The following is a 26578-nucleotide window of genomic DNA, read 5'->3' on the forward strand; positions in this document are numbered from 1 at the left end:
ACGGTCTGCAGCTATTGGGGAAATAATAGGCTCCTCAAAAATAAGACTGGTGAGCAAATATTTTCTTTGTCTTTCTTCAATAGTATAAAGGTGCTAGATAGGAAATTGTGTCTTTCAGTTGCAGACAGCTAACAATGACATGCATAAGTTGAGAACTCCTCAGGCCTGTTTTTTGCAGCTGGAGGTGTCTTTTGCTATCATTGCCACCGCTGTTTTGAATGTCATACAGATGCCAGAGGAAGGTTTGTTTCCAGTGTTTCACACAATATAGTAGTTTGAGGATGAAATGGGCAGTGTACAGCTCTCTCGTCGGCTCTAAGTACTCCAGATAGATCGAGTATGAGTATTAGCAATTTGCCACATGCTGTAGAAAAAGTTTTCGTAGCATAAAGCATACAATACTTGGGTCAGGAGAAGTGTGGTCCACTTCTGCGTAGCTGCAGCACTCCAAAGCTGTGCAAAATGTCTACATAGCTCAGCTCTGTCTAACACTCTTAACAGCACAATGTCTAATAATTCTCTTTTATTTTGGGAGTAGTCCTCTCTGGCTGAAGGGAGCCAGAAGACTCAAGCTTCAAGCAATTGGAGTAAATTTTTTCATAACTATAAAATGGAGGAAAAGTTCCTTTTTTTCCTCTTCTGGAAATAGACATAAATGGAAGTGTTATTTTAAAATCAACAGTTGTTTGTATGTAAGTACTTCATACAAAAGTCTTCATCTCAGAGCGTAACACACATTACAGAGCATAACATTGAACAGAGGTAAGAGAAAAGGATAGATAAAACAAGTTTTTAACTCTTCTAATATGCACTCCTCACTAATTTTAAGCTCCTGTGCAGCAGGATCTGCAAGCAAATTCCTGCTATTTCGGGCTACCAGGCAGATTCTGTCTTATCCCAAAGCCTTGATTCACACACCCTGCTGCGTGTCTTGTAGTGTTGTATGCATCCAGCAATGCAAGACCTGAAGTCCTTGGTAGATGATGGGTAATAAAGAAGGCTACATTAAGCTCCCTGAGGTCTGTAGCTTATAGGTTATGATTGCTTCTGGGGCTAAATTTTATGAATTACTGTCAATGGCATTTACATAGCTTGAATAAGAGACTTGTGAGCTCAGGTGCAACAACAGTGGCCACTTTGTTCTCCAGGCACAGTCGAGTTCCTTACTGCAAGATAAAGCTAACTTGTGGAAAACAACGATTTCTTGAAGGTCATTTTGAGAAATAACCTCCTGAAAGATGCAACTGCTTCTCCTAGCACCTCCTTCTCCATCAGCCATGGCCTTCTATGACCTTTACTATAGGTGTACAGTAGTTTATGAAGTAGTTACTTAGTAGTACACTTATTTTTATACTAGAAATAAACACTTGTGAACCTATCTGGAATCAACTGCTACAGAAAGGAATTCCAACCAAAGCGAAACTCTACATGGTGCATGTTAATCCATCTGAACACACTAGATCACAGAAATCAGTAAATCCCTTACTGTAATGTATTCAGATACTTAGGTGATATGTGGAATGTAAGAGGACATAATATAGAGCATAGAATATATATATCTGATATAAATACTCATAATAGAGATCTTAGAATCTGTATTTAAGAGAAAATGCCCCGTATTCTAATCCTGCAAAAATAATATCTGGTTTTCACTTGTCCCTTGGCCTCAGTTTTTCACTTTTCTTGTGGTTTTGTGCTGACATTTGTGCATTGCTTTTAGAGGAAGACTTTGAATGATTTGGTATATTCATTTACGTATGGTAGCCAGAGAAATAGAAATCGGATGGAAACAGGCATTAGTTCATTAGCTGGTGTTACTTGTGAAATAATCTTAGTAAAACAGCTAATAGAGCTGTCATTTAATTGCAGTCTGGGTTTCAGAGCCCGGAGGTTAGTTGGGCAGTACTCCTGTAATGTATGAGTTCCAGCTGCAGGTTGGATGATGACAGTATCACAACATCACTTCACTTTTGGTCTGTGTCTGTTATGTTTGTTTTTTAACCAGAAAAGCCAAGAACAGATAAAACCGGCATAAGAGATGATAACTGAAAGAACAGAACTCTCCTGCAAAAGTCTGATTCTCCAGAAAATTCCTTTGCTCGGTCATATTTGATCAGACATTTATCTAGACAATGGACTTCTATGTGTATGATCAGGGCAGGAATGTACTGTAACTGGGAATATGAACAGAGTTCATTTTTCTCTGATGAATAATGAACTAGCATGATGATCATTATTTGAAGATAAAAAATGAACCGGTTTTCATACATAATATATAATATGTAATATAATATATCTGAACATTAAGTCCCTGGTTGAGGAGTGTGTAATTATGAACCATGTTAAAGATAAATATAGAAGGAGTACAATTTGTTCAAAGGAAAACAAGTCTGAAAGGGAAGCATTAGCTTTTCTGCTGTTCTCTTCAGATAATAAAAAGAGGAACTGGAACATTTGGGTATTAGTTATTGCTAAAATCCATCTATTTTCAAATATAAGAATTTTGTATTGCATATATGAAAGGACCTAAACCATTTAGCTGTGAATGGCATCTTCTTGTTCTAGACTCTAAAATCAATATAGTACAACCTTTTTGCACAGTTGACAGTGTAAACACATCCTTAGTAAGAAAAAATGTATCACAGCTTATGTTGTTCAACTTTCTTTAAGAAAAAGAAAAGGCAGAGGTTGAACACCAGTCTTCTGAGTACAGGACTTGTATTGACCCACGAGATTATGCATCCTGTCTCCAGTACCTTTGAATTAGATGAAATGTCACAATTTACTAAAACACACAAGAAATACCCATTTTCTGCTTGGCAAAAATTGGAAACACCTGGTATACCAGATATTGCTATTTAGAAAATGCATTCGCAATGACTGGGTTACTATACATTTATTGATTATTTCATATTTGGCCAAATTAAGTGCACATTTTGAAGTTAATCTGTGAACTTCAAAGATGCAAAAAAGGGGTTTTTTAACTGTCATGAATAAACAAGAAAGAAAGCAGAAGGAATTAAGTATGTAGTTTTTATGTCTCAACACAAATACTGAACAAACTTTTACTGTAAAATGGACTGTGGATGCAGTTCAAAATTTAGATTTCTACATTTGGGGTGCAAAAATGGATAGTAGTACAAAAATTCTGTAAAATCACTGCTTTGATTTTTTAATTAAAATGAATGAGCAAGAACCACTTCGAAATGGATGGGTGCTAATATATTTTTTGTGGCTAAGAAGAAGTAGCCTCATTTTACAAAACTGTTCTTTGAAGTGATGCTATCAATTAGGTTCATGAGAACATGATTTAAGTGGGTTATATTTAGGGTGGGAAAGGATAAAGTATTGTACTAATATTTCACATGTGAACACTTCAGCCTAGATACAGTCAGAGCAAGTACTAGCTCTTAGCAGGCAGCAAAAGAAATTTTCTTGTGCACATACAGTACTCCACCTTTCAGGTTAGGCAGCTACATGGTTTCTTCGTGTGGCAAGTGATGTGTGTTACCTTCCCTGTTACCTGAGTTTGCCAAGTCTGCAGGTGCAGTGTGGGCGATCTGACCATGTGTAACAGGGCCAATGATCCTCAGAACTGTCTGTACTCACAGCTACCCTGGATGTATGCCATATTTCTGTTACTGCAGGAGATATATAGGCATGTAGGCACCTTCAGTGAGTTGCATGTCTGCAGAGATTAACCCTGGAAAAGAGGGCAGCAAAGGAAGTTTTTTCCTGCAGCTTGCTTCCGACTTGCCCTCTTTTTCATGGCCTCTTCTGACCTGGGCAGAATGAGGACCTCTGGCAGAGGCAATCTAGTCCTGACCTTCGTATTTCCTGGGGGCATCTTGACCCTTCTGATCACACACTTGGGCTTGTGAATGTGACTGTGAGGAAATAAGACCCCGGGAGAAATGGTAGCTGGAAATAAGCCTCCACTAACAGGACAATCCATCCTGCTGCTTGTTCCCAGGTCCCTCCAGGGACAGCAGGATAGCTGGTGAATTGTTTTGACCTGTCAGGACAGTCCAGATGCCTTTGGTGAAAAGCTCGTGCTATCCTAGGTATTTTAGGCAACTAGAACATGTAAGGTGTCTGCTCGTTAAAAATGTACATACCCTCCATCACTTCCATGATTAGCGACACCCTTTTCGATGCATGGAGAGCTGTTTGCTAGTGGAACTAGTCTTTCTAGCTAGGTTATCCAGGGTTTATTTTATTATAGTCTTCTTTTATGAATGCATATTAGTAAAATGCAATACAGATTATACAGAAAGCAACTGAACAGGATTTTTTTCAGGTTAAGGGTCAAGCTAAAGATGGGATGAAGATTTTGTTAAAAGAGAAGATATTAATGAAGTGTTCCAAGAATCAGTCCTCAGCCTCAGTTTATGTAATATTTTCATTAGTGACCTTGGTACAAAAAATACATTTATGCTGATGAAATTTACTGAGGTAGCAAAAGTAGAAAGTATTGCCAATACAAAGGAGGATGAGGATATCATAGAGGAAGAATTATAGGACTGTGGTGACAGAACAGTATAAATGGAAGGAATGTAATAGTACTGAGTGCAAGGTCATTCATTTAAATACTAATAACAGGAATGTCTGCAGTAAGCTGAGAGCTCATTAACTGGAGATGACAGAGAAAGATCTGGTTACATTAGTTGCTCAGAGGATGACTGTAAGCCATCAAAATGATAGGACTGCAAAAATGAGATAAATATGATCTTAGGATCCATCACAAGAGAGATTTCCAAGAGTCACAAGGAAATATCCACTGTGGAATTCACTGGGTGCAAAACTTTTAGGATGCTGCAGACAAATTAAGGTTTCTACCCTTCAGGAAAACTAACTCAAAGTAGGAAAGGCAGTGAGAGCCCTGTTCGGACATATCATAGTATGAAAAGTCCGGCTAAAGAAGCATGGCCTGTTCAACTTAGCAGACCAAAGCCTTAAGGAGCTATGGTCAGTCACAATAATCCCATGGGAAAGTTAAAACAATGAACTAAATAAGTTAAAGGGATACAAAACCAAGATAAAATTTGTCTAAGAATAGAAATAGAATGAAAGCTTTTCAGCAGTGATTTTTGATTATTCAATTTTTGGAACATATTCCAAATTAAACTATTGGAGATGTGAAACTTAATTGATTTTGGACAGAACATTATTGGTTTATGAAATGGATTATGTGATGATATGTTAAAGGAACCCAATATCCAGGAAATGCCTCTAGTCCACACTGGCATTACTGCATTCAGCAGAATTTTTAATTTAAGGAAAGTCTAGCTGACTTCAGAAGAGGTTGGGCTGTTTTTTTTTTTTAGATGTACAACACTGACAGTGATAGAGCCATGATCCTTATGAACACGAATGTTACTGTAAGACAAACACGTCATGCAAAGTTTAGCCAGAATGGAAAAATATTTCAATGGTATATGATCATGTAAGTGAACACTACTGTGACATAGAGCTGTCTAGGAATTACAGGTAAACAAGCATAGACAACCATATCCATATATTTTATTCCCACATTAAGAATCTTTCTCTTTCATTCCTGGAAGGCAAGGAAATGTTATTTTGTTTAAGTCTTCCTTGAAATTACATAGTTACCATAAGGTACCATGGTATGGGATTTTGAATGCCACGATTTCCCTTAATAAAGCAATGTTTTTCTTGTATTAGTAATGTTTTCCTTTAAAAAAAGCTTAACTTGGCATTAGAGATTGCAAATTGTGATCATAGCTGTCCATTGCTAGACATCCCTGCAGGTAACAAACCCTTAATATTTGCCACACAAACCCACCTGCATAGTTCAGACCTAAGTGTTGGATACAAGAAGTTGCTCTGGACGAGGCCTTTGCAATACTTTTCTTGGACACCTCCAACAAGCATAAGGTCACACTCTTGTGAGGTGCAGCTGAGCTTAAGCCAGGCACTCAATCAGGTACTTCAACTGAAATTTGCTTTTATAATTGGTCTAAGCTTCGAAGTTGAGCATCTTTCAGGATGGAGCCTCATGAATGGAAATTCTCATGTTCCAGTCTTTGCGCACAGGCATTGAAGATCCCATGACACTTTATACAAAAGGAAGAATATTAACCCCAGTGTCCTTGCCAAATGTTAACTTCGTTAATTATGGTCTGCTTTCTTTAATTCTCCTTGCAGTTTTAATTAGATATGGTATTATTCTCTTCCTGTACCACATTGTCATTGGTTATTCCCACATAACCATTTGCTATGTTAAAGGTTGTTAATCTTTTGTCCACAGCTGGCTGTATTTTAGAAATAGGAAAAATGGCTAATTATCTACTCCTGTTTTTAATATGTGTGTGCTCACCCCTTACGGGACACTTGCATCTAAATTCTGAGACACGCATACATAAATTTGTGTATCATGAATGAAAAGGTTGGAAATTATGTGATTTACCAGGACTTCTCAGGACAACACAGGTGTGAACCAATACAGCTTATGACACCTGCAGGATAAATAGATTATTTCCTGGGACTTATGAATTTTCATACCCAAATGTCTGTGTTTCCATATCTCTAAACAGAAAGCAAGAACATGCTTTTGATGCAGTGTAATCAGCCTGACTTTTAAAGTGTTTTGGGATTCATCAGGTTTGATCAGGTTCTATATAAGTGTAAGATCATCGTTGTACATATATCATTGTAATTATGCCATTGTAAATGATTTGTGCTTTTAATATTGTGTTGGATTTTTTAAGATTATGTCAATATATATATTTATCTTGTAATATAGAACTGGAAGCTATTTGAAGCTTCAGTACTGCAAACTCTTTCCCCGCTTACATGACATTGTAAGAAGTAAATTGCATTATGGTTCATGGAGTTTCAGTGCATGTCCAAACAACTAGTTATATTTTGACACACAATTTTTAATATATTGCGCTATATATTTTAATCTTGTAATTTAAAAATCCATTATTTCCCACGTGTCTACTTTTCTTAAAGGACCTCCTGCTTTGACAGACAAAAGCCTTATCTTGCCTCATGTTGTGTCAAAATTGGCCAACTTCTATTTTAAGATTGTTCTCAGCGTTCAGTAACATTAGCAAGGAAATTCCTTGGGATTTTCCATGTTTGATATCAATGCAGGGCAAATTCAGGTAGAGAGTTTCAACAAAATACTTCAATACATTTCTGGCTTTGTATTTTTAAAACTCCCCCATAATCAGAAATGTGAGTATTTGTCAAGAAGATCCAGTCTGATTTTCTTTGTTGTTCTTAATGTGTTTTTAAAATTTTGGAAATTTTCACATTAGGAGCACAGTGAGGTTTCATGAGAAGGTAAATGTAGAAAGCCTGCAACAGTCACCCCAGGCTTTCTTTGGAGTCCAGAAGAAGAAACAGAGGTGAATCAGATCACTCTAAGTGTCCAAGACAGGTCAGATTAATCACCCCTATTTCTTCTCCTGATCCTGAATCCTAACGTTGAGAGTTATTCCTCACACACTAACTCACAGCAGACTTTTGCCATGTGTCACCATTTCTGTAGGAACAAAGGTACTATCAAAGTTAGTCTAATTTACTGGTGCTTTATACCCATGTTACCCTACAGTCAGTGTGAAAATGCTGTGCTGGCTAGCTGAGAATGAAGGCAGTGTGCCAAAGGGAGATCACCAGTGCCTCTGTCCTTCAAGAAGCCACTTATCGATCACAGTGGCCGTTACAATATACTTGGGATTTCTACTAAATGCACAGGAAGGCGGCAGTTAATAGCGTGATTGGCACAACTGCTTTTGTACAGAGCAGAATCACCCAAATGTCGAAGAGAGACAGCAAACCTAAGTCTGGAAGGGATATAGGTATGAAGAAAAGAACCTTTTTTTTTTTTGTATGAACTTTTTATGGCCAGAAGAGTAAGCTGTTTATTCTGTTCCTCAGTCCCTCAGCACACTGACTGAGAATGATAACAGACTTAAGGAGGGTCAAACCTACAATTTTCTGTTCCCCATGGCTATCCTACCTATGGATTATTAAGAATGGTCATGTTTGTCACACCTGTGAATGTTTCAATTGGAATGACAGATTCTGCAGCTCAGAAATTAGTGCTTTCAAGATTGGTAAACGGGTGAGAATTTTGTAAGCTCTGTGTGATGGTGCTGTTGGACTCCTTTTCCCTTCAGGACTGCCTCCCAAGGGACCCCACCAACCAATCTCCTAAACAGGCCAAAGTCTGCCTCTGGAAGTCCAAGGTGGCAGTTCTGCTGACGTCCCTCCTTATTTCTCCAAGAATGGACAACTCTCATTTTGTGATCACTACGCCCAAGACGGCTTCCAGCCATCACATCACCCACAAGTCCTTCTCTGTTCACAAACAGCAGGTCCAGTGGGGCACCTTCCCTAGCTGGCTCCCTCACCAGCTGTGTCAGGACGTTCTCTTCCACACGCTTCAGGAGCCTCCTTGACTGTTTCCTCCCTACTGTGTTATATTTCCAGCAGACATCTGATAGGTTAAAGTCCCTTCTGAGAACAAGGGCTAGTGATTGTGAGACTTCTCCCAGCTGCTTATAGAACAATTAATCTGCCTCTTCATCCTGGCTGGGTGGTCTGTAACAGACTCCCAGCCTTGTTGGCCTTCCCTCTGATTCTTACCCATAAACACTCAACCCTATTGTGTCACCATCTTGAAGCTCTAGACAATCAAAACGCTCCCTAACATACATGGTTAACCCAGTGTCTCTCCTTCCTTGCCTGTCCCTTCTGGATTAACACAGTGAAACATTCTAACTAGTGAAGTTACATCATTGTAGTCATCAGTAGATGAATGACTTTGGTTTGAGTTTCATTTTCATTGTTTCCACACGGAGTCATGACTCTGTTTTCTTGATGACTGATAAAAATTGCCAGATGATGAGGGGAAAAGTGCTGGAGAATGTCTGTGTAAGACAAAGATGATATGGGACATTTGGGAAAATATTTTTTGCCTTTCACTGCTCAGCATTAGCGCAGCCAGACATGGACCATGGACAGGTACTTGCTTGCAGCCGTGGCTCTGTGGGATGACACTGCCCCAGTGGTTCTGCCGATGGAAGGAGGCATGTGAACTCATAACTCCAAACAATGCCGGCTGAGTTAGATGGAAGTACCTTCATCAACAGTGTAATCAAATTCAACTGAAATGTTTAGCTGTGGTTCTAAGTTGAGTATACATACCCTCTTTTGAACCCTCACACACTTCTGAACTTTCAGGTGTGTTGGTATTATTTTTTCACTACCACCTAAGTTGGCCATTCATGACCTTTCCTCTTGGATTTGGGCCTTGTTGTTTGAATTCATAATTCTGTGAATAGACTATGGAAATTTAACTATATTTCAAGGATAAAGGTGAATTACCGCTTGAAAATTGGAAGTAATCACTGAAGTATCTCATGTGTTTGTGTCAAACTGTGGTTTACAATTCTGATTTTTTTCATTCATGGTATTGATAATCTTCTAAAGTTAAAATATTACCACCAGTTTCATGAAGTTGTTGAACTCGTGTACACAGCTGTGTGAAATATGTAATATATAATAGTTATGCATTTCTCATTTGTTAAATTATTTATTACAGAATCACAGGATCACAGAATGGTTTGGGTTGGAAGGGACCTTAAAGATCATCTAGTTCCAATGCCCTGCCATGGACAGGGACACCTTCCACTAGACCAGGCTGATCAAAGCTCTGTTATTTTCAGTGATTACTATTTCCTAGCATTTCACAAAACTGGTAGCCTAAACCATATAACAGCCTTATCCAAAGTCCACTGGAATAAGTGTAGAAGTTGCATTGACTCTCGGTTTTTTATATCAGTCTTTTTTTTTTTTCATATAATTTCAATAAAGCAAATTCATTTACATGAGTGCAGGAAGTAATTAAATATGTGTCTAGAGCTAATATGAATTCACTGTTGCAGTATAGTTAAACTATCCCTGGAACAAAGAAAATACAAAGGTAAAACTGCAGTGAATTCTATAATACTTGTCAGTTTACCACTCTGGAATGAAACAAAGGTGCTTAACGTGCGAATACGCTTAGCGTTCAAATCCTGCATATTAAACATAGCTTGTTCTTGAATAATACTCAACTGAATTCCAAACATTCTTTTAAAAGGTATTTTCACTGAGAGATCAAATATGTAAGCAGATTTTCAAAACTGACTTGGTGTTGTGATTTCTACTGGTATTTAAGAATTGTCAGCTCTCCTAAGTAATAAACCTCTACTTTAAATATGAGCATGTTATTTATGTATTCAAAAAGAATCTTGATTGCTTCATTTCATTGTAGGTTATACAACTGGGGAAATTTAACACAAACTAGGTTCTCAGATAATTTAGTAAAGTTATTGGTTAATTTAGTAAAATCATTATTTAAACACAAAACATTTAAATTTTCATATTTAATATAAAAATATAGCAATCACTGCTGTGGAACAATTTCACACTGACAAGTCACTGGGAAAGTGTCTCCATTGAAAATAACTTGTAATGAAACTCATAGTCTCTACAAGAAAAAAGATTATCAGAATCTAATAAAAGTTTCCCAGCAGACCTATGGTTGTGGCTTAATGACCTCCCTGAAAAATTCCAGGATGTTTCAGGATCCTTGGGTGCAGGGCAGATCTGTAAAAACATGTTTTCTTGTCTATGAAAAACAATTTTCTTAAATAACTCCTGATTTCCTTTCATGTTTTTCTGTCTCAGGTCAGTAGTTTTACCAACAATTTTCCACATTTTTTTCACCTGCTTTTTCATCTTTTCTTTCTTTTTTTTCTTTTTTTTTTTTTTTTTTCCTCTTGGCCAGGTGGACCCAAACTCTACTTTTGAGTTCTTGTGTGTTGGTGGAAAAAATAATTAAAAAAAAGACAGCACAAACTTTATATACATGATAAAATGAAAATAAATGTTGCTTCTATTGCCTTAAAAGTCAGTAAGAATGCAAACCTTTTTTGGGAATCTAGACTTGCACTCCTGTTACACAGTTATTTTCACATGGACGTACAAATATAGATAAGATAATGATCAATGCTGAAAGGTTGGTTATACAGTCATAGAAAGTGAGCAAACCCTGCGCTGTTCTTTACTAATCTTCCATGTATTTTACAGTTATTTCAGATATGTAACATTGTTCAAGTAAAAGTAATATTTGAGTAATTATCTGGAATCCATAGACACATACTTTAGCCTTCTCTGTAAGTGCATTCCATGGGTTTATTTAAAGAATGTTATATTGCATTTTGGAAGGTAATAAGGATAATGGTATACATGATCATAAATGTTATGCGTGTTAAAACCATTAGGGTATCTGGTCTATCCTGACAACAGCACAGTTTCTTTCCTTACAGCGTAGTCTGATGTTCTGTCCACTCTAATTTTAACTATTGCATCTAACTGGGTCTCTCAGTCTTTATACTGCTAAACCAGGCGCAGTATGAATGAAGTACCAATTCGGAGTTCAGTGATGTGGTTAAAAAATCACCGGGGAGTAGGGCAAAACCAGCAAGGTGGTTATTTTTACTTTCAGCCTAATTAATGTTTGAAGTGCGTTTGTGGTAATGCTGTTATTGGAAAATATGGTATAGAAGTAATTGAAGAACAGACACTGGGGGCCATACCGTGCCACCTCTCTGCATCCGAAACCCACACAAGGGGCACTCAGAAAGCTGCTTGTGGAGAAGTGACAGACTGTGACCTTTCACTTTCAGTTTTACTTAATCCTATATAACAGAAGCTTTCCCTATAGACACACATACACAGCTCCTTCTGAAGAACACCAGACTCATATACAAAGATATTTGAAAGATATTTGATCTTCGTATTTATTTTTTTTTTAATCTTTTAAGTCTTTAACTTTTTTTTTTTCTTATTGTTCTTTCCTCCCCCTACCCCTCAAGCTATCTAGCAGCATTTTGGATATATATAACAGTGACCAGGGAATGGCACCAGCTAATATGGGTCTCACAAATGCTTCTTGCCCAGCTAACCTACCAGTAAAAAGGGAACTCACAGGTAAAAGAACTCTGATATTTTAGTATTTTGTAATTGCAGAAGTGACGGCGTGTCTCTCAAAAGCTGAAAAAATCTTACCCGTGAAATAGATGTCCATAATTAAATTCCTGTGCATTTTCCAGTTTGTAGTTTTATTTAAGGAAAATAACAAAGACCAAGAAAAATGTTTTATTTCTGTTCTTCTGTTTAGCAATTAAGAAACCATGTTTGCCCCCTGTTTTTTATGAATATCGTGTTTCTAATAAACTTAATTATTTTAGGAAACATAGTAGATTCTTCCCCATGTTGGCTCCTGCTCAACAGCATAAATAAATTATCATCCATTAAATTTGTTCCAGGGTGGAACAAATGGTTCTTTTAAAACCTTACAATAAGGTTATTCAAGGTAAATCTATATTAGTAGATTAACAACTTTAAAAGTTACATACAATTAATCCAAAAAATGCTAACAACCATGTACAATTTATTAGTGTCACTCAGAGGAAACAGTGAGTTTGTTCAATGTCTTACAAATCTGATTAACTCCTGCATTATGGGACATACAAATACATATTCACATTAGTTTATTGTAGGTTTTATCCTCATGTAAAATACAGCAAATTGGAGAAAAACACCCCTCCATGGCATTTCTATGTTCTTAAATAAAAAATGTGCAATAAAAAACCAAATCTTAAGCAACTTGCCAGACTTGCTCAAAATTTAGTACTGGTAGAATATAGATTTGCTTATGATCTTGTTTAATAATAGAAAGAGTAATGAAGTAAAAAGACTAGAAGGCTGCTCTTTGTGACAAGAGGCTATTTTGAAAAAGTGAAAGAAGTACTGGAATTGCAACTTAAGGACTGCTTTAATAAATGTTACTTTCTGTCAGAAGCAGATACACGAGCAATGGCAAAGGAGAGACAAAAAAAGGATAACCACAATCTCAGTAAGTATATCTCATTTAATGGAATATATGGGGAATGCAAAGATAATATACATTAGCTACCATGTCTCTGCTCTTCTTCTAGATCAGCATCTTACCAGGGTAATCAAATTGAACTCAGTCTGCAAACACAGCTAACCACAGAGCTTTCTTCCCTGAAATTAATTTCTGCCTTCCACTTTTGTCTTTCAAAATATTTTGCATATTGTAGTTAATTTCTTTCCATATCACCTCCTGCTACTACGGTTTTATTCTACAGTTGTACAAGTATCCTGCACACTTTACTTGATGTTGTCTTTAAGAATTACAGGGCAAAACAGACAAGAAAGGAGGCAGGTAATGAGAAAAAGCACAGTGAAAATGCAGACTTCACACCTTCCTTCCCGAAGCACCCAAGGGAGAGGCTGTATCTCTCTGTGGGTGATGGGAAGGAAAAAAATATTTACAGAAGATATCAGACAACTTCTAAACACTAGTTAAGCATTTAAAGTTGTAGAAATCGTTGGTCATAAAAGGAGATCAGGGTAGGACTGGGTGACTCAGTGCTCTGACGCTGCTGTGATACCCAGGCCCCCTAACCTCTGCAGGGTGGGATACAGTTCTGCTTCCCTTTGGGGGAACAGTGCAGCCCTGTCCTGACATTAGGCATTTCAGTCCTAGAGGAACAGTTTTCTGTAGTTTAGGCTTAGAACATAACAAAATTCATAGTTCAGTGTCTAAATATGAAACTTATAAAAATAAATAATGTTTTGGTTTATTCAGAATAGAAGAAAAAATTGTTTTATTGCTGAAAGATTACCTATAAAACGAGGCAATTTTTCCCTCTAAAAAGTAATTTGAAATAGAAAACCTGAAGGATTCTTTTTGGAAAGAGTTGAATAAAGCAATTGCATTATCCAGTCCTCCTTTCCACTTTTTCCAGCAGAAATAGTCTGGGAGTTGTAGTCGATGATCCTTATGAGTCCCTTCCAATTTGAGATATTCTATGATTCTATAATTGGTAATTAGTTAATAGCCACTATTTATATCTTTGTTCTCTTATTTATATCTTGGTTCTTTGGCTATTCTGGTAATCTTAGAGGGATTTATGGCTTTACTTCCTTGAAATTATGTACCTGGAATTACACATCCACTGGTACAATGTGCTAGCAACAACTGCGGACAACTTTCTACTACTTAGACTTTCCAGGAGGCATCCTTATTTCTGTCTGTACTTTTTTTGTGGATTACAGACAAACCATGTAGTTTTTTTAGACCTGTTGCTAGTACATCTCTGAGGTGCCAGTGCAGATGCCAGTTGTCTCATTTGGGCAGGAATAGGGAGTTTTTGCTGGACTAGGAAAGGTGGTAAACAGGAGTTGTCAGGAACTGCGAGGGGAAAGGCAGGCACGTGTATATGTTAGGGATGCCAGGCCTTACTTTGCCTCCATTGTTTGTTTTGGCTCTGAGATCATCCTTCCTGACCACAGAAGACATGTCTGAGAACTGTCTCTCACCACTGGCAACTGAACTGAAGGTTATATGCCATGATGATAGCATGCAGACGTGCAGCATCTCTTCTGGTTTGGCTCCAGGTGTATACTTCAGAGCGCAAAGTCTCTCTGAAGATAGCTCTGCTATCTGATGGCTTGGACATATTGATGCATTACATATAAAGGCTGTATTAGTGTGATTTACTCTTCTGTGAGTATGGGGTTTATTTTAGAGATGGTCTGAAAAATCAAGTTTTGGAACTTGACCAGAATTATACAAGCATTCATGTTTCGTGTTGACTTAAGGTCCACATTTTACTGAAATGTTCTTGTACCTTCTCATACCAATGAGGAACAAGGAAAAAAGTTCCTTTTGAAAGGTTAGACCCTCAAAGAAACCATGAAAAGGTATTTAGATTTAAGAAATGGAACCCCTTCTTCATGTAACAGCAAGTTTAAATCATTACTAAATGCGTTTTGTTGGTGCTTTTTTGTTTTGTTTGTTTGTTTGTTTTTCCAGACTAAGAATTATAGTGTAATTTTTGTGTTATATGGTCATCCTGTCCGTGTAGTTTGAAAAATATTTTTCTGGTTTGGCTTTGGTATAATTTAATACTTTATAATTTAATAAATCAATAACACAGGATACCACTGGAACTGTAACAGACATTAATTAGGAAATCTCTATGAAATGTTTCCAAAATTTCCCCCCGAATCCACTAGCAGAACCATTGGAAGTTTCTTATCAGGAAAACTTGCAAAAATACAAAGAGAAAGAATTCTGTAAGTGTCCACTTAGAAAGAAAATTTTTTCTTTGCCTTATTTGTAGCCAATGTTTAGTTGACTACTTTTTGATAAGTATATTGCAGAGCTTTTCCATGTTATAAACATGAATTAAACAACAGCTACTATGCCATATGACTATGTAATTAAGGCACATGCTTTAACTCTGTTTGCCCTGCCGTTGTTTTGCCAACACAACTGAAATGTATCTTTTAAACTGTTCAGTTGCTATGTGCTTTTGTACACTGTGTTCTCCTACAGAGATCCAGCACATTCATGCCACTGGGATGCAAGGGGTCCCTTAACAGTACACTCAGGAGGATTATAACATAAATAAGTGAATCATGAATACAAAACCTGAGATGCTTTAATCTGTTGAGTGAAATTTGTGTTTCTACAGAAAGTAAGATAAGATAGTATGTCTCACCAAGGCAGAGCACCCTGTTAGGGTAAATAATACCACCTAGGGAGTTCCCTGCGCAGGAATCAGCTAGGGAGGAAATAACAGACTGCTGCACAAACCCAAGACCCTCACACAGACAAGAAGAAAAAATACTTTTATGTGTTGGAAAAAGAACTCAACGTGATCTATGTGGTGGGGCTGAGACCAAAAGTGATACGCTCATATGGCTGTGAGAAGGTTGAAGCCAGGCTAGGAAGACCCACCAGGCCGCCCTTGGCTGCACACTTCTAATTTAGCTCTGCCGGGGGTTTTGTGTTTATATTCAAAATTAGGACATCAGACTTTAAATGCATAACTCCATACGTGGAAGAGGGGAACATGTATCCACTCTGCCAATGTTCCAAGCTGTCCAGATGTGGTCTGACAGCAGCATTAGTATATTGAGCCAAAGGTGAGGTCTTCCAAGAAGCAAGGGATAAGAGAAATAGCTCAAAGCAATGCTAGTGCTGGACCAAAGCTGAATCCTGTCCATTCAGTGAGGTTTGGAATGGGTTAAAGTACAACATGGAAGCAGTGGAGGAAAGTGTGAGTTTAAACCAGTAGAACATCACTGCTGGTCTCTGACAGCTAGCACTACCACAGCAGGACTACATTCTCACTGAATATACTTTCTATGCCACAATTATGCACAAGAAATCCCCCAAGGTGATGAGATGTCCTTTGGGCCTATCCACTAAAAAGTGTGACGTTTCTACATGTAAAAGTAGCTGGAGAAAAACATATGAGGAAGCAGAGGAGAATTATCTCCTAATTAGTGAAATGGGAGACAGAAAGGTGACAGACCCTTTGGGCAGGGAAGGGTCACACCCCCAGTCTGGAAACCAATACAATGCTTGATAAAGTGGACTAAAAGCAGAGGGGGGGAATTTTATAATAATTGTAAGAACCTTATTTTCTGGTTTTTTTCCTTTCTAACTAAACTACAAGCAAACCAAGATATGATATGTAGTTTATGTTAGGAGAAGCACAAATTTAAATACAGAAAACATTATTGTTTAAATTATGTTTTTCTTAATTTCTCAGATGTTTTAGATGTTATTGTAAGCATGCTTCTGCTGTCCATCACTGAAGGAAACAGATGTGCTGTGGCTGCAGTGTTTCTGCGACACAACCTTTCTCAGATTCAGTGAACGGATACAGTTGCAGTTATGTCCTCCCTCCCATATGTCCATAGGGAAACATATATCTCCAGTACTGGTACCTGTAGATTAGGGACAGTGAAGCTGTTAGCTGAGATCTGTAGCAGGAGTTCTGCCTAAATCTGGAATGCTTGATGAGTTGTGTTGAAGTCATCAGCAAAACTCCCGTAAACTGAAAAATCAGTTGGGTGGGATCAGGATGGAGAAAAGATACATAAACATCACAAAAAAAAGAAGCGTTAGCTCACATTTTGACAACATGTGACTATTTCATTCTCTAGGAGTCTACTTGTAAATGGGAGAAACCTACAGGTAGGGTAAGATATATAGATAGTGCTAAGCATGGAGTTTCTCCTGACAGTAAATCAGAGACAGGTAAGAGATCGTGTTGGAACACCTATTTGAGGAATGAATTTTCTGTACATTGACTGACTTGTTTTTAACTACTTAAAATGTTTTACGTTTAATTTCTCCAAGAATATTTCACTCTAAAAAGATTAACTGTTTCTTTTTTAACAGTTGAGAGAAGAAGAAGGTATAATATTAATTACCGAATCAAGGAGCTTGGCACACTCATCCCCAAGTCTAATGATCCGTGAGTTCAACATTCTTTCCTATAATAATGTTTATAGTTTAAATAAAGGGGAAAAACCCCCACAGTTGCATATACTAGCTATAGGGTTGAGAAATAGGATACAAAATCTTCCATGCTGGATCATTGGCTCAGATCAGCCTGTAAAAATAACAAACCTTTGACAGATTTTTGGTGCCTGTTGGGAAAATTTATGTGAAAGGATAATAAAATAAAAGCAATTCCAAGGGTTTTAAGCGAGACTACCGCATCGGGAAGGGAGGGGTGGGGGGAAACTGCAACAACAACCAAAACCCAACAAAACCTAAAGGAAGAAAAAAAGTCCAGCTCTCTGTCCCTCGGAGCAATTGTGTGGTGTCTCTGGAGAAGGAAGGAGTGATGCTTTCAGCCCTTGCCACGGGCCCTCTAGTGGGATAAACCAAAACGCATGTTATCACTGTCTGCCCTTTGCCTAAGGAAAAAAATAAATAAATAATAAAAAAATCATCTTGAGTCTATAGACTGAGCAGTTTTCAAAAGTCCTCCATTCAATGCAGGGGAAAAAATCGTCCTAAAATGCAAGGAGAAAAATAACAACTGCTATAATTGCTATAATAATATCATTTTATACTAATGCATATACTTACAGTAATAGAAAAATACATCTTGCTTAAACCATACCTGCAGTCCCTTAAAGCTTGTATTTGTCATCAATAGGAAAAAAGCTGTCTCAGTAGGAAAGCCTATTGTAGGACTAGCAATAAAAATTCAGTGTGATATTTAATGTTGAACTTTAGCCTTAGATTTATCATGTCAATCAAGGAAGCCTTAAGACCATGCACTAGCATGATTGTGACTCGCATAAAATTGATTATACAGATTTTGTCTTTATCATTTTTATGTCAATACAGATCTGCGTGATACTTCAAATGAAAACATCTATTGATATTTCAGCTTTTTTGTTTTCCTTAGGCCTAAGAAATTTTTTATTACATTAAGGATTTCTATAATGACATAAAGCTGAACCTTACATAAGTACAAGGTTGGCATAACAAGCCACTCGGAATGAAATCACTGGAAAGAAAGTTAAAATATTGCATCTTTTGTAGGGAATTCATGGACTCAGCTCTTTCCACAGTATCCACCCAAGATTAGATAAATGGTCGTGTTCTTGCTATGAATATAAAATTAGGTATTACAGCTGATTTTAAATAAGAAGTGCTTTAAGTACCTAAATAAAGTTTTGGCCACATGCGATCTGTTGCAAACACAGACTGGTGGAAGTGTTTTAAGTTTGTTGGTGCTTCTTTCAGTATTTAAGACCATTTTGGCAAATAATTGAAAGATTTCTCAGAAAAACAGTGGATGGCACTGTTGGTTTGCAGCTATAAAGCAATAACAGAAGCAAGTTATACTGTAATTAGAAATGGGCATGAACTACAAATTCCAGTTGCGATTTTTGATTGCCTACAGAGATGTTTCAGTTACATGTTTTGGTCTGGATTCAGGGTTTTTTTATAAACTTACTCAAAACATTATTAATACCTAGAGCAATCACTTAGACTTTTCTTAAAATGAATGATCTGGACCTGTAATTTTGCTCCAGTAAGTGGATAATGGATTTTACCCACAGATTTTGGCATTGTTGCCTGATGAAAAAGTTTCAGGTATAGATACTGAAGACTTTGCCTTTTCTTGTTTTAGTCTGCAAACCCATGACTGAGTCCAACAGTGTGATAGCCCCAGAGTGGCTTATGTTTACAAAAGCATGAGGTGAACCTAAGTGTCTCAGGTTCTGACGACTGGTGTCTTCAAAAGGCTGGCAATCAGTACTCCCTTTGAAAATAGGCCTGTCTAAAAGCTTTCAAGCTGGTGTTAAGCAAAAAGAAGCATCAAAAAGTGCAGGAGGCTTTTGAAAAACTAGGTTATAACATAACTTTGCTATAGCTTGGTGCCAGGTTAAATTAATCTGAGGAAGTGTAAACATTTTTTAATGGTTGTAGGTGGAAATACAGTAATTTGATGACCACGTTGTTCCTTTGGCTGAGCAGACAAATTTATTATTTCTTTATGGTATGGTCCTGTGTTGCCAAATCATAACTCTGTGTCCTTACCCTTTCTTTCAGGTCTTACTTTTTCCTCCATAACACCTTATTGCGCCCCCAATCTGCCCTCTTCTTTGAAAGAAAGAGATGTATCATCTCTTAAAATGTTACAGATAAAGTATTGTATCACACATAGTATTTTCACCTCATATATTGATTTTAGAAGATTCTTCTTATAGTGGGAACTTAGCTGTAAAAGGAGAAACCTTACTGATGCTTGGACTAATGACAGTGAAGGAGATCACCCTCTGCATTGAAGAGCAAATACTACTATAACTAAGCCATTGTGGTTAGCATGCTTGTCCCAGGTGGCTGGCTCCAAGAAGATTACATTCAGACTCAGGAACAGAAAAGAACATTTCGCATGCTATTTGGAAACTTTAAGATTTATATTTCTTAGAAGGGGTGTGTGTGTGTGTGGGTATTTCACTTTTGTTTTGTTAGTTGTGTAGTGAACTTTTTTGGCTCCTGCAGAGGTACCATGGGGACTTTGTTTTGACTGGCTTAAACCCCTATTCTTTTTACATTTTTTTTTTTAAATTATTGATGAAAAGTGTGGATTACATTGCTTAAATGAATGGGTGCTTTAAGTTCACTTCATGAGCATTAGAAAACTGAGATAAATTGCAAACAATTTTGACCCATTTGTATTTTCAATGTCCAAGTGGTAGATGATTCAGATATGCAAAACAATTATGCAGAGTAATCAATAAATAGAGCTTAAAAAAGGCCCAAAACAGTCATATTTTGCTGAAAACCTCATAACCTGCTCCTTTAAACACATACACCTTTCCATTCATGGTACCTTTGTGCTCAGCCTTTCAGAATCCACCTTTTCAGTGGCTAACAAGTGATGGAGTCTAGGAATCCCTACACAAGAACTGTTTTGTGGTAGCTGGACTAGAACTGTCAGAAAGACAAAGAAGAAAAAAATATCATTCCTTCAAGAATTTGAGTCATTTTACAGAACTGGGATGTTAAGAAAACCTCTGAGGGTTTGAGCAGAAGTAGTGGGTTGCTCTCTCCCCTCTCTGCACTCGGCATTTGCCCGTGCCTGACCTTCTCTCTGGTGTCTGTGGACAGACCCGCTAGCGGCCAGCACAGCCACATTTCTTGTAAAGGAAAAGCTTGGGTATACTCACGCTGTTGTAAAATGGAAACTTGCTGCCTCTTTCAGGAGGGCACCCTTTGTAGTTGCACAGGTCATCAAAACAAGTGCAAAGTCTTTCACAGTATTTCTTTGAGCAAGCATAGTTCACAGCTAATTTCTCAGAAATAGGGGAAGAAATGGTCTGCAAACATCGTTTCAGCTTCACAAATATATTTGTTTCTAATAACTGCTCTGTGGCTGGCAAACACTGTGACTATCACCCCCTCCCAAACTCTGTTTTCATTAATTACATCTAATCTTAGATGACCAGATGCTCTCATTCTTCCTACAGGAGTTCAACTTTCATAAACTGGTAGAGCTCCTTCGACTTTAAAGTGACTTTAATGGAAATGAGCTAAAGATCAGTCTCAAGGCTATGTTTCTTTTCTCCTAAAAGAGAAACTCTCCTATATGAGAGTTACATGCTTTGGTCTAGGCATTTGAGATTTGTAGAGAGATTCAGCTGTTAAAGTTAGGAGGAGCTAGGGTTCAAAAGCTAATAAAACAAAGTGCTTTTTTAGTTATTTGCTACTTTTCCATGAAAATAATGTCAAGCATGGTAGACCTCTGTTGATTAAACTAGATAACACATGCATAGGTTGCTAAAAATTTCAAGTTATTGTACCACATGCACAGACAGAGAGACAAGACACAGTCCTCCTTTGCAGAGGTCATTGCTGATGATCAGGCCTGCAAAACCTCCCTGCTCTCAACTGACTTGTTTCACATATAGAGTATCCCATGTGTTTCAGTATTTACAGGATAAAGTCTTACATACACACAATAAAAATAGATAAGGAAAAAAATATAAACAAGGAATTAACAGACAATGAAAGAGTAACATGAAAGAAAGGAATTCCTGCTAGCTCCAAAAACTAGTTGATCTAGACCTGTTGCAGCACAAACTAGTAGGCTGCAACAAGGCTTTTACCATCAATCAGATTCTACTGTCCATGCTGGTTCTCCTTTCTCCAGAGACCAGACCACACTGCTCCTCTTCCATCCAGCCACTCCCCTCCCATACTCCTCAGGGCTATTTAACCACTTAGCAGGAATGAGACACTGCTGCACATCATCCATGTCAATCAACCCACTGCCTTTGAAGCAAGGCCACAGCTGCATGTTATCAATGTTAATTAACCCACTGCCTTCATTCCTCTACATATATCTAACTTTGTAGGTTTAAACCAGTTGTGAGTGCAACTGTTTTGTCTGTTTTTATAAAGCAGTTTCCAATAGAATGACAGTGTCTGCTCACTTTTTAAAGCCTCTCAAATGGGTTTGTAGGCCTTGTTATTTCAAATTTTATCTTTGTTATATACTGAGCAAGCACAATTTATAAACCTCTAAAAAGCAAACCCCACAGTTCCCTAGTGCCACTTTTATCATTTTTCAGATAACTTCATTTGTGCCCAAATTAGGAGTCAGCATTTTCAGAGAAATAACAGAAAACAAATAACTGATCAGAGAATTTCTGAATTCTTCTAATGCACTTGTGCTTGGATTTAATCCATCTTCAAGTGCTGAGGTGTTTTTTTTCTTCCCATCGTAGATGAATCTACTTGCCTGTCTGCTAAGCAGAGCTAGATGCATTGCAGGCTATTGCTGTGTAGGCACCTCCCCCATGCTATTGCCCCTGGTTGCCTTCATCCTTGTTAGTGATATTGCTACTCTTCCAACCCTGCACATCTGCACGGGACCTCTGTTTCTCCCTGGCACTGTCCTATGCTGTATTGTGCTCTGGCTAGAATGAATGGAGAGTGCTTGTGATGCAGAACTAGCACAGACATCTTTGGTATTTTCTTTTGATCCTGGTATAAGTAGAGAGACATGGAGTGAAAGATAAGTTGACTTCTAAGGTCACCAGCTGATCCTTTGCTGTGTTGCCTTCAGACATTGGAAGATTTAACTTCAAAGTTCCTCATTTAATAAGACACAAGTCGGTATATGTATGTATAGACAGCAATGCAAAAGATATGTGGGATACATGCATACACCCAGACAGACACACACACAAAAAATAGCAGAATCTCTTAAACGATAATTTTAACCACAGCATTTTCATCCTAGAGCTCCGTGATAGTTTTGCCTCTCAAATTTGTAAATATTACCACAAGAGGTATCTATCTCTATGTATTTCATACAGAAGCTGACCAGATCCATCTCTCTGGCAGGTTGAATCTAGGAACTAGCCCTCCAGTGAAGATTTATTTCAACCTATAAAAAAAATCACTACCATGTATGTAAAAATTGAACTCTATCAAGACAAAATGAACTAAAAGTAAGCAATATCAGGAAGGTTGTCAATTACATATAACATAAATAAGTTTTATCACAAAAAATTCCAAATACAGTCATGAATACATACACCTTATATGTCAATCAGAAAAATTAACGAAAAAATATTTTGAATTTATGACATTTTATATCCTGACATGGAATTGTTTGTGAAATCACTGCAAAATATTTTCCAAATATGTGATATATGCGGATTTTTCTCCTGCTATTATATGTCTTAATTATTTCCATTTTAACATATATGCCAAAAAACTTCATAGTGCTACATTTTTATGTTCAGACCATCAACCTAAAACTGGCTTAGTTTTGTCTTAATTACATGCTAGGAGGAGCTGACCCCCGCTGCCTAGGAAGGTTGTGTTTCTCCAGAGCTTATGCTATAGGTATTCTTATTACTGTAGCACTTCTCAGGTTGCCATTAAAATGTCCTTAATCAGTTGTTTTCACTTGAAATTAAACAAAACCCTACTGTAATTCGGAGCTATATATAGCACATATAGCTCATATCTGAGATGACAGGGGAGATTCCCAGGCTGAAATGCTGTTGTCCTAACTTTAGCTGCTTTATTTATTCAGGAGTGCTCTGGTGTAGGCAGAGAGGCACCTTGCTGCCTTTCAAACTCCACTGCAACTCAGGTGTAAATAGGGACCTCTCACTATTTTCCCTAACTTTCTAAAGAGGTCTGAAGCAAACAAGATCACAATGTGCTGATGGAAGGCAAAGATCTGTCCAGAAAATAAGCATCATGTGTACTAAAAGCTTCCTTAACCTTTACAATTTGAGCATCGGTACTCTGCACGCAAGGTGAAAGTCCTCTCCTAGGAGGAAGTTTATGGGAAACTGGCAGGAAAATGTTCTGTCCTCCCACCTGGGCAAGAAGTACAGGGAGAAGCAGGATGAGGCAGAGGGTTGATTCAACTGGGAGGGAGGTGATGATTCAGAGGGAGACAGGTTCTGGTCTTGGCACCTCATCCCACCTCTGCTTTACTTTTTTTTTGACCGTGGAATGTCTAAATGAGAATATGTACACACTTTAGTGCGCAGTCTCTAATGTTTTGGGCAGGATCTGAGACAATAATTATTTTTTTTCTAACCTCCTCACCTTCTAATCCCTAAAGCTGTGCGCTCCTGGCCCACATCACTGAGATGAGGGGAGGTCCCAGGGTGCTGGAGCCCTGAGGTTTGTGTGCTGCCCAAGAGGACAGCGATGTGAATTCTAGCCCCTCTTGATCAGAAAGCTGGTTCTCCCGAATCATTAGCAAATGATATAAATTCTACAATATGGTCAAATACTGTGATCCTCTATCACAAATAATTTTGCATATTTTTCTGAGCATCTTTAAAGCTATCGGTTCCATAAGTTTTTATCCCCAGGACAGTAAATCAGGAAAGGGCAGGTGGTCTGGGTCCCTAAATCTGGTACCTGCCTGGCTTTTCCCCTATATATTCAGTAGAAAGACAACTGCTTTGGTGGAAGTCTGTAAGGGTGCTTAGCCTTGGGGTAAGGATGCAAGGTTCCTTAAGCACTTATTCTTAAGAGGCTGGATGTAAAGCATAGACACCTCTGAAATAAATCCACTCCAGACCACAGTTTTACACACCCTAGGTGAGCATGTGAGTAGGAGCAAATCTCATTAATTAAAGCAACGAAGGAATAATTTATATTTCTCTTTGACTTTATAAATGCCAGCGTATATGTATTTGGAATAGTACTAAAAAAAAAATAAATAATATGACTAAGATGGTTACTTGTCACTCCCAGCCCCAGGTTCCTAATTGGTTTAAATAGCTTTTTCCTCCTCAGGGTTGTTTGACAGGACCAGAACCTCTGCCAATCTTCTGCTTGGTCTAAGCCATCTGTAGTGAAGTGGAGAGTCTGGATAAACCCAGTTTTTGTCTGTGTATTTATTTAATGCAGTGGGCCCATCGTGTATCATAAAGTACTGAACTTTATTAGAATTAAATATTTTCAACACATTTCATTCTGTCAAAGGCCTCCAAGGCCTTACAGAAGGAATACATGAAAGTTGATAATGAGTACATGGAAGTCCTTCAACAGCTTCATTTGACAAGTGTATTGTTAGTAAGACTGCTTGTAAGCTGGAAGTTAAACCATGATTTCCTGAATGATGGGCAGGTTTAATTTTGGTTTTTTGCAAGGCTTTTATTTTGCGTTGTGGTATGCATGTAGCTGTTGGATTTAAACTTGGTTTATATTGTTTCAAGATTTTGAACTGGAATTTTGTCATTCATAGCCATTATGGTTATGAATGTGATTTCTCTGGTCTATCATCAGTGAGGACTGGCATTCAGCACAGACCATTTTTTTTTTTTCTCCACAAGCATAAAAGCAACCTCATAGTAAGTCAGGTAAAAGGAGTAGTATATTCAAAAATGGCTTAAAAAATTTAGGCTTAAGTCCTCAGTAATGTATATTTCCTAGTTCATTAATGCAGAAATACTGCACATAGATTTTAATCTTAGAGTTAATAATAAAAGCAATTTTCACTAAAAATATAAAAACTGTAATGGTAGAATCATGATATTGCATTTAGCTCTCCCACAAAAAGTCACTTTATTACTTTCTTTTGACACTTATTTTCATTCTGGGATTAATTTTACTATATAAGGGCTTCTTAACTATTCTATTAAAATTTCCATTCAGAAGCAATAATATCTAAGAGTGAATAATAGTCATGTAAATCATTATTTCATATTAATGTAAAAGATTTTGTAAGTTCTTATGAATTCTGCTGACATGCACAATTGTGAAAAGGTTATCTCTACATTCTGCAGTGATATGCGCTGGAACAAAGGAACTATTTTAAAAGCATCAGTGGAGTACATCAAGTGGCTACAAAAAGGAACAACAGAGAGCCAGAGAATTAGAACACAGGCAGAAGAAATTAGAGCATGCTAACAGAAGACTTCTACTTCCGAATTCAGGTTTGTATAAGAGCGTCACCATGAACTACAAAGCTTTCCCAGACTATCCCTCATCAATTTTATTAATCTATATCATTTTCCCCCAATGGCATTTATTAAAAATGAATTGGCTTTCCCTATTTATTGCTGTGTATATTGGGGAGGGGGTATTTTTTAAGATTCCTAGGAAATTCCTTTGATTATTAGACATTACATAAAGGAATACATGGCAAGTTAAGAAATATGTGTACAAACAGTTTCCTTATGTATGTATTAGGGCCAGAGAAAGCCAAAAAAGGAAGGAAAGTGTATAACCTTGCAGCAAAAAATCAATACTGGACACCAAATTCCCTTCAGTATTTACATTTTCCTATTGTAACCATCTCACATGTTACAGTTCCTTAGGTATAGTGTACCATGTTATATCTGTTTGTGACAGGAAGCAGCAGAATATAGCCCTGTATGGTTTGAAACTTAAGATTTGAATATAGACACATAGGAAGATGAGATGGAGAGACAGACAGACAGAGATAGATTCAATCCTCTTACATATGGCGATTTGCACATATGCCTGTATATAATAAGCATCATCAAGTATCCTCTGTTTCTCTGGATAGGAATGGGCACGTTGCAACGTTTCTGTTCCCTTTATTTGGCTCGGTATGCTATGGATTTAGAGAGGCTGTCCTACCTCTTTTGTTCCTGTAGGACAGTTGCTTAAGGACAGGAG

At 37.6% G+C, this 26578-nt stretch overlaps 1 protein-coding gene across 1 annotated transcript in view; it reads left to right on the forward strand.

The window, feature by feature from the left end:
* TFEC (transcription factor EC) overlaps positions 1-26578 on the forward strand; it is a gene marked incomplete at its 5' end in the record, with an annotated part of 69150 nt that overhangs the window by 38107 nt on the left and 4465 nt on the right. The window contains 6 exon segments of the mRNA XM_037388223.1: positions 11901-12015; positions 12887-12943; positions 17318-17393; positions 25720-25783; positions 25785-25859; positions 25861-25869. Coding sequence (XP_037244120.1) covers positions 11901-12015; positions 12887-12943; positions 17318-17393; positions 25720-25783; positions 25785-25859; positions 25861-25869 — 396 coding nt within the window.

Source organism: Falco rusticolus, chromosome 5 (genome assembly GCF_015220075.1).
Source record: "Falco rusticolus isolate bFalRus1 chromosome 5, bFalRus1.pri, whole genome shotgun sequence".
Classification (NCBI taxonomy): domain Eukaryota; kingdom Metazoa; phylum Chordata; class Aves; order Falconiformes; family Falconidae; genus Falco; species Falco rusticolus.